Source organism: Octopus bimaculoides, chromosome 5 (assembly GCF_046866305.1).
Source record: "Octopus bimaculoides isolate indiv1 chromosome 5, ASM4686630v1, whole genome shotgun sequence".
Taxonomy (NCBI): Eukaryota; Metazoa; Mollusca; class Cephalopoda; order Octopoda; family Octopodidae; genus Octopus; species Octopus bimaculoides.
In genome coordinates, this window is record NC_142932.1 from 66,192,742 (window position 1) to 66,202,741 (window position 10,000).

Genomic DNA, 10,000 nt, shown 5'->3' on the forward strand with positions numbered 1-10,000 from the left:
GACTTTTGCCATGTCCATAAACAAATATCAGGGTCAAACACTGTCTGTAGCTGGTCTTCTCTTGGAAGAGCCCTGCTTCTCACATGGACAACTGTATGTTGGCTGCTCAAGAGTGGGCAGCAACAAAAGACCTATTTGTATATGCTCCACAAGGGAAAACAAGGAACATAGTTTACAATGAGGTGTTATAATCACAACAGCAAGAAAGTATGTACATGATCACCTTCTTTTACGAAACTTCATTGACTTTCATATATTTATATTGATATACATATATATACGTGTGTTTGGGTGCCTGTGTGTATATACATCTCTATATATAAAGATGATGCGTAGTCTAGACGGCGTTTTTAGATTTCATTATTCTCTTTAACCAGGGAAACGCCGGGTATTTCTGCTAGTAATATATAAAAAAATAAATATACCCATACATTATATTGTCTTTGCAAGCTGAGTTTCGTGTCCAATGAAGGAGACAACGTTGGCATGGGTGCCAGTCGTCGAATTTAACTCGATTTCGATTTCACTTGCCTCAACAGGTCTTCGCAAGTGGAGTTTATATATATATATATATATATATATATATATATATATATATGTATATATATATATATATATATGTATATATATACAATAATAGGATAAACTCACGAAAGGTTAGATTTGAGTTTTCTAATGCTAAAAATTTCTTACAGAATATATCTTCCCATAATTTCAGGTTTTTAGATTCATCTCTAGACAGCCATCCCAGTTATGTTGATAATAATAGTAATGTTTATATCAATAACAATAATAATTACTCCAATAATTTAACACACTCAGGTATTAATGTAGGTAGTATATACAATATTAGTAAATATAACAATATCTGTAGCAACAATAAGATTAGCATGTCGGAATCAAATCCTAATTGAAGTAAGTTTTTAAGTGCGAATGCCAAGACCAAGAATGTGATTTATTAATTTAAGGTAATGTCTTTCGCAGATGTCTCGTTTTACGTAGGTAGCTCATCGATGCAGGTCTCCAAGAGAATATTGAACCATTATTCTTCATTTAGGGATAGGAATAAAGCTAACAGCACCGGCCTAAGTAAATTTATTTGGGAACTGAAAGATTGCAGTAAACAATTCTCTTTGGAATGGTCTATACTGGCTACTTCAGTTCACTATGACAAAGATAAGGATTTTTGTCCTCTTTGTAACTTGGAGCTTTTCCATATTCTGTTCTCCAAGAATCGTCTAGTAAACCAGTTAACACAGAAAGCATATCGATGTAAGCACTGGCAGAGACATACCTTCATTTATTATCATAAATTCCATCCTTCTTACTAGTTTAAGTTTTTAGGTATTATTATTATTATTATTGTTATTTTTTTTTTTTTTTTACCAAATGTCCTCTGAACAATATCCTTTAATATAATCTTAAACAATATCTATTACTGCCTCCATCGCCACATGTCTTCTATTTCCCCTTCTATAGTTGGTTAAGTAATTTCTTCCCAGTAATGCTACATTGGTTGTGTTTGTACCATTAGTAACTTTAACTAAATATACCCGCTCTTCTCCTTGTAAGCTTGCATATTGTTATTATTATTTCTCAACAAAATATCCTGTATCTTGTTTTACCATTAATTTGCGTTATTATCCGTATATTAATATATATATGTATATATATTTATATATATATATCTATATATGTATATATATATATATAGATGTACATGTAATATGTACACATATATATGTGCATACAGATATCGATACATATATACACCCATACACACACACATACACATGCACACAAACACACACATTAGTCATTTTTTTTATCCAAAAATACGTCAAAAGTACTGAATGGATCTTTATGAAATTTGGAAATTATTTTCTATGCATAACAGCCATAACCCCTATGAAAATTCAGATATTTTTGATGTTGATGAAATTTTAATCATACATATTACACACAAATAAAGTAATATTTCTAAAATTTCTTCTTAGAAGTTACAAAGACCCCTTCATGGGTACTTCACACCCACAATTTAGTCATTTTTCCTAAGCAAAGACGAATACAGTTGTACTATTGGAAGCTATAGGGTCACCCGAACATAACAGATGAGCATTATTTGTAATTCAATGGTACAACAGTGTAAGACTATCCTTTCAGATATACTTACATTGTGATTTCTGCAATGTGGTGCATAGATTGTCAAGTAAATGAGACACATCTTTGCCTCCACTGATTCACTTGCAAAGTGTTGAGTAAAATTATTTCGTTGCAGACCCCTTTTCAGTCTTTTTATTATCACTGGGTCATACATAGTCCCCAGTTGGTAACATTGATTTCAAGGCCTTCCCAGATGAGTGACTGGTTGTTCTAAGACATTTATTGATTGTAAATTTTTTCTGCCCAGTTACCTGTCGATATAGTGGTCATTTGCAAACTCCAGAGGCGACACTTTCTTTTCCCTTTACTCCAAATGTCACACGTTATTTCAATTGGGTCATGCCCTTCCAATTGCTACAGATCCGTAATGCATCTTACGGCTGTGCCTGTCACCTGTATGGTGAGGAATCCTACATTGGGGAGTAGTAACGACTAGGCTAGGGTAGCTGACTGATTATCGTGATCATTCGTCTTTTGGTTTCCTGTAGTTTTGCTCTCTTTTACAAACCCAGTGAACATACATATATTTCCTATTTCAAAGAAATTCAAACAATACATATAAGACCCAAGTTAAAAAGATTCCCAACAATTCAACTTCTCTGGTTGACATTAACACTCCCACCCCCAATAGGGGCCTTAACTCCCACATTTTTCAGCTCCATGAGCTCCATTTTCAGGAGCAAAATCCTTTTTACAGGGTCCATAAAACTGGAATTTTGGAATGTGTGCATAAATATCAGTAGTATGGGATAAGTATGTCATGATTAGAATTTTTTTAAGCTGTGTAAAGTAGGAAAGAACCCTCATATGCAATTTTGATGAAATTTGAATCATAGGGATAAAGAAGATGATGTCACACGTTATCGAGGCTACCATTCTTTCTGGATGTGGAAAAGGTGATGACATCTTTATTCCAAGAATTCCTCTTACTCCATCAGGAGCAGACATTCCTTTTACATTCAGAAGACTGCAATTCCCCCTTTGTGTCACTTTTGCCATGTCCATTAACAAATCTCAGGGTCAAACCCTCTCTGTGGCTGGTCTTCTCTTGGAAGAGCCCTGCTTCTCACATGGACAACTGTATGTTGGCTGCTCAAGAGTGGGAAGCAAAATAAACCTATTTGCATATGCTCAACAAGGAATATTGTTTACGAGGTGTCACCTTTTTTTTTTACCAAACTTCATTGACTTTCATATATTTATATTGATATATATGTGTGTGTGTGTGTGTGTGTGTGTATATATATCTATATATATAAAGATGAGAATGTGTGTCTGTGTGAATCCCTAAAACTCGAGAACTACATAACCAATATCATTCTAAATTTACACATGCCTTACTTAGGGTCCATGTAGTGTCTTAGGCCCAAAAATTTTTTCAATTCTTGCATAGTTCGAGCCCACACCAATATCATATCTCCTCCACTATTTCATTATTACGTATCAAAAGTGAAACAATAACATACCGCTACTGTAATGTCAGATACTTTCACTTAAATACTTTCAATTTCATACTGAAACTATACTTTCACATATATACAGGCATACTATAAGACCCAAGTTAAAAACATTCCCAACAATTCAACTTCTCTGGTTGACATTAACACACCCATCCCCAATAGGGGCCTTCATTCCCACATTTTAGAGCTCCATGAGCTCCATTTTTCAGGAGCAAAATCCTTTTTACAGGTTCCAGAAGACTGAAATTTTGGAATATGCGCATAAAGATCATTAGTATGAGATACATGTTTCATGATTAGAATTTTTTTAGGGTGTGTAAAGAAGGAAAGACCCCACATCTGCAATTTTGATGAAATTCAAATCATAGTTATTCCAGTTCCTTAAAGAAAATATAACAGAAAAGTCTCATTCTTCAATTGCATGTAACATGGGCAATATGCAATATATATACATACTCTAAATACATACTTTTGTGTCATCTACATAGTTAGCAAGGGTGGCTATCTGAGCAGCTGAGGGCATATCAGAGAGAGCGATTATGAATAGCAGTGGCCCTAAGACAGTGTCTTGTGGAACACCACTTGCTATTTGTGTTTCCTTGGAGGTGGCACTGTTGGCCACATCTGCCTGATGTCTATCTTTTTGAAAGGTATGCAGCCACTCTCCATATTATATATGTTTGTGTATATATCTATATGTGTGCATATATATATGTTTCTGTATATGTATATGTGTGTGTGTGTGTGTGTGTGTGTATATATATATATATATATATATATATATATATATATATATATATATATATATAATGTATGTATATGTGTATATATATCATCATCCTTTAACATCTGTTTCCCACACCAGCATGGGTTGGATGGTTTGACCAGAGCTGGCAAGCAGGAGAGATGCCCCAGGTCTCAATCTGATTAGACCTGGTTTCTACTGCTGGATACCCTTCATGATGCCAACCACTTAACTGTGTGTGCTAGGTGCTTTAAACGTTACATGGCTTGTGTGTTCTTGCATGGCACCAGTACATGTGCTGTTTATGTGGCACTTGTATAGGGCTCTTGCAGTCCAATCTTTTTCATCAGGGGGAGTGGGATTAACACTTTTGTTGTGGAGGATTGTCATCCTTTCCATAAGGTCCAGTGTCCAGAAGTCATTCTTTAGTATTTCATCCTATGTCTTCATGAGTCTCGTTCTTCCCTGAGTTCCATCTACTTTGAGTGATCAGCATTTCTTTTTGGAGCTGTTGACATCCATCTGCAACACACAATCAAACCAGCACAGTTGTCTCTCTTGCGCACTGTCTCTTTTGCCTAACTTTTCTCTCAGTATTCTAGCACTCGGTTACACATGTACTCCTAGATTGCACACTTAATGGAACCTACATCATTCCTCTCTAGCCTTTGCATATCGTCTGCACGCAAGGCTCACATCTGACTTCCATGTAGAATTGCTGTTTGTATACATGTATCATACAATCTTCCTTTCAATCAGAGAGAGGGAGAGAGACCTTTGGTTGCCAACAGAGGTAAGAGCCCTCTGAATTTTCTCCATCCTATTCTTATTGTAGCTATAACATTTTCTGTACATCCTCCTCCACTACTAATTGGTTCCCTAGGTAGCAGAAATGATCTACTACCTCTATTGAGCCTCTGGGGCATTCGAGAAAATCAATTTCCCCAAATATCTGGAGTTTTCATGGCTTGATGTCAGCTGCTACAAGGGTAAGGGAGATGCTGTATATAGAAGGCATCAAATTACTGAACCAGCTGATGATAGAGGCATGAAATTACTGAACCAGTTGACGAAAATTACACAGTTATAGCCCAATTAACTAGGAAAAAATTAGACTAGATGATATGCAGTTTGGTTTTGATCTGGGGCGAAGCACTACCAATTTGATTTTCACTGTCAGGTAACTGCAAGAGAAGTATTTAGCAAAGAATAAACTGTTATTCTTAACATTTGTTGATCTTGAGAAAGCCTTTGATGGAGTACTCCTGTGTGTGATATAGTGGGCTTTGAGGAAGTCTTACAAGTCACTCTTGTAAGTTATACAGGCCATGTACAGAGGCTCTGTCTGTAAAGTGAGAGTGAAGCATGAATATAGTGGTGAATTTAGTGTACAGGTAGGAACAGAATTCAAGACTGTCTGTTGCTGGGAACTGCTATATGCTGCTCTCAAAGCAAATTCTGTATCAGAGCTAGAAGAGGAATTCCAGATGTGGAAACGAAACCTGGAATCTAACGACCTTATGGTTAGCATAGCAAATACTAAGGTTTTAGTAAGCAAGAAAACAGACAGAACTCTACCCACTAAGTAAATGGCCCTGCTTGCTATGTAGGAAAGGTGAAGGCAGGAATTCCATACAGTGTACTCAATGCAAGCTATGGATACACAAGTAGTGCAGTGGAATAATAGTAAGGTTATCAAAGTCATGTTCATATGTAGAACACTCAAGTGCTCTCATGCCAGTTCACTTGTGTGTGTTGGGGTAGAGTTGACGATGGGAAGGGTATACAGCTGTAGAAAATCTGCCTCAATAAACTCTCTCTGAAAAATGGGAGCATGTATATGTGGCTCTTAAAATGATAATGATGAATATTTTCATTTTTTGTTGTATATTACTGAGGGATCTAAAAATTGATTAAATACATGTGTACTTTGAAATATCTCTGATTACAGGTATTCATTTGTCACTTTTTGCTGTCAGAAATGTTGTGAGTCAATCACTAACTCATTAGAAATCCATAATCATTGATGCTATTATTCTCAAATTCCAATATAAGATAAAGTTTATGAATAAATACAACTCACTCTCTACCTCTATAATCTTCCTACTTCCAGGTCATTTCCCAAGCACACAGAGGACGACAATGTCCATGTTGAAGATGGAATGGTTCCTGGCTGTGACTATGAACGGTGCGAACGTGTTGTCATCAACGTAAGTGGACTGCGATTTGAAACACAGTTAAGAACACTTGCCCAGTTTCCAGATACTCTGCTGGGAAATCCCAAGAAACGAAATCGTTACTATGACCCTCTCCGAAATGAATATTTCTTTGATCGGAACCGTCCAAGTTTCGATGCAATACTCTATTATTATCAAAGTGGGGGTCGGTTACGAAAACCGGTAAATGTACCTTTGGATGTATTTTCAGAGGAAATTAAGTTTTATGAACTTGGTGCTGAAGCAATTGAAAAATATCGTGATGATGAAGGATTTATTAAAGAAGAGGAACGTCCACTTCCTGAAAATGAATTTCAACGTCGTGTATGGCTTCTATTTGAGTATCCAGAGAGTTCTACAGCTGCACGTCTGATAGCTATATTTTCTGTGGTAATAATTTTACTTTCTATTGTGATATTTTGCCTTGAAACTTTGCCTGAATTCAAACATTACAGGCTTGTAAATGAAACAATCGAGGAAGATGATATACCAAAATTTGGAGAACCTTTTTTCATTATTGAAACATGCTGCATAATATGGTTCACATCAGAACTTATGGTGAGATTTGCATCTTGCCCTGAAAAAATAGGATTCTTTAAGAACATAATGAATCTCATTGATATTGTTGCTATCATTCCATATTTCATTACATTAGGTACAGTGATTGCAGATGAGAATAAGAGCAACAACCAGGCAATGTCTCTGGCTATTCTTAGAGTTATTAGATTAGTTAGAGTTTTTCGTATATTTAAGCTTTCAAGACATTCAAAAGGTTTACAAATTCTTGGTCAGACATTGAAAGCTAGTATGAGAGAACTTGGCTTATTAATATTCTTTTTATTCATTGGGGTCATTTTATTTTCTAGTGCTGTGTATTTTGCTGAAGCTGATGCTGAGCAGACACATTTTAAAAGTATTCCAGACGCCTTTTGGTGGGCTGTAGTCACCATGACAACAGTTGGCTATGGTGATATGCGGCCCATTGGAGTATGGGGTAAATTGGTAGGGTCATTGTGTGCCATTGCTGGTGTATTAACCATAGCTTTACCTGTTCCTGTTATTGTTTCCAATTTTAATTATTTTTACCATAGAGAGACAGAGAATGATGATAAAGACAAATATCACCATGTTACATCTGCAATAAACTATCCAGAAAAAAGGAGTTCATATACTTCTGAAAATGGATCTGATATTATGGAGATGGAAGAGGGTAGTGTCATTAATGAAAGAATCAAAGAAAACCATGCTACCAAAATTAACAATCCCACTAACCTAAATATGAATAATCTCAGTATTGAAACTGATGTATGAAACCTGCCTCTTATCAAGGAAAGCTTCCCTTACCATTTGCTTTATTGTTGATATTATTACCTTCAAATTGGTTACTGTTTAGTAATAATAATAAAAGTAATGATAATAATAATAATAATTATTATTATTATTAAAAGCATTTTCTTGCCATCACAACTTCTGAAGAAATAGTCTCCAAAAGTACAGTTGATTTTATTGCTGATTGAGGATAAAACAAATAAGTGGATCTTTAATGTTTTTAATTTATTTTCTTCTATTTTTGTGTAGGTTAAAACACCTTAAAGTATCTCTTTATCTTTCCAAATTTTAAATTTTGTAAATTTTATTATTATTATTATTATTATTATTATTATTATTATTATTATTATTTATTATTATTATTTATTATTATTTATTATTATTATTATTATTTATTACTATTATTATTTATTATTATTATTGCTTATTTTACTCTTAGAAAGAAGCAAAAATATTTTAAAGTTTAATCTGTAAACCAATCAATATTAAAAATATTAAAAAAGTCCACTAAAAGAAACTTTTATTCAATGTCATATGAAAGTGTGAAGGTATCTTGGAAATATAGTCGATATTGCCACTGCCAAAGCAAATGTTATGCGAGACTGATATCAAGAGCTTTTCTGCGGAATTCCACTTCCTGATTTTTAGGACATCACAAAGGAAACTTTGTAATTATACTTTTCTTAATGAAATTCAGAGGAAAGATTTACCTTATACATCAGCCATGTGGATGACTACATTACATAACTGAAGTTCAGTGTAATTTTGCACTAATGACAACGGTTACAGTTTCAATACTGGTAAGTACTATTGTTATTTCCTCTTCTCACCTCCCTTTTTTCCTCTTATGTTGTATTGTTTTTACTTAGTTTCAAAATCACTGAATAGTACATTATTCAGTAAATTGATTTGGTATGTATAATTTAGGGCTTTCTTCCCTGCAGATTTATAATACTGTGTAATAGTTGTTTCGCAATTTCATCTCCCTAATTTTCTGATTGTTTTCTTGTAAACTCTGTAAATTACAATGATTTTAAAATATTTCTTGAAGTTTATGCATTTTTTAGCTGCTTTCTGTATGTTTCTCCTTTGTGTTTGTTTCCAAACATGAGATATGTAAGAAACAACACCACTGACACATTTTCACATGTGTGTGTACATACATGCATGCATGCATGCATGCATATATACATACATACAGACAGACAGAGAGAGAGTTGAAATTTACAGAAAAACAAAAGACAAAGACAGGTGTATAAACAACAAGCAGGTGTATTAGTTTGACACTTAAGAAGGTGAGAAAGTCTTTTATGCTTCCAGCCTATGGTCTTCAACAGAAAGGAACATGAGGAAATAAACAGAGAGAGAATTAAAAAAAAACTTGTGGATTTAGCGCTCAATCATGGCGACTGCTTGGAAAAAAGTAGTTGGACGGGAGAGCTAGGAAGAAGGGGAGATAATAAAGTACTGGTGATCCTAAAACAAAGTTGTGTGTGCATGTGTATGTGAGAGTGTTAGTGTGCGTGTGGATAGGGGCTAGTAACATTGACGTGTGGATGTGTCCGTTTGTAATGTGTGGGTGTGTGAGTGTGCAGATGATGGTGTGTGAGTATGTGGATGATGATGTGTAAGTGTGTGGTTGTGCGGATGATAGTGTTGGTGTGCAGATGATGGTGTGTGGTGAGGGGTGGTGTGGTGTTGGGAATGTGAGGGTGGGGTGTATGTTTGGAGTGAGGATGTGGTGTAGAGGTGGGGTGTGGATGGAGAGGTATCAATGAAGAGAGAAGGTGGTAGGAGTGAAGGGAGAGGTGTTGAGCCCATGTGGCACAAAGAGAGAAGATTAATTCCTGTTCACAGCACAGACGGGAGTCCGGATGGTCACTGTGCAAAGATAATCCAAACACAGACAGGTGTTGTAATGAATGACCGGTAGAGCGGAAATGGCGTGAGACTGGAGCCAATTCGAATTTAATGTTTCAGAGGCGCTCTGTGAACTGGCCGGCCAAGCAGCGTCCCATTTGACCGATGTACAGTGAGAAGGGTAGAAAGAGCAGGAGATGCAGTAAATGACATTGCTAGAAGTGCAG

The 10,000-nt window shown here is 35.5% G+C and overlaps 1 protein-coding gene across 1 annotated transcript; it reads left to right on the forward strand.

Annotated features, from left to right (window-relative positions):
• The first annotated feature begins 6,456 nt into the window (after window positions 1–6,456).
• Window positions 6,457–8,746, forward strand: LOC106881441 (potassium voltage-gated channel protein Shaker). The gene has a single exon (XM_014931826.3). It carries the CDS (start codon window positions 6,531–6,533, stop codon window positions 7,893–7,895), a length of 1,365 nt encoding a protein of 454 aa, XP_014787312.3. The 5' UTR covers window positions 6,457–6,530; the 3' UTR covers window positions 7,896–8,746.
• The last annotated feature ends 1,254 nt before the right edge of the window (window positions 8,747–10,000 follow it).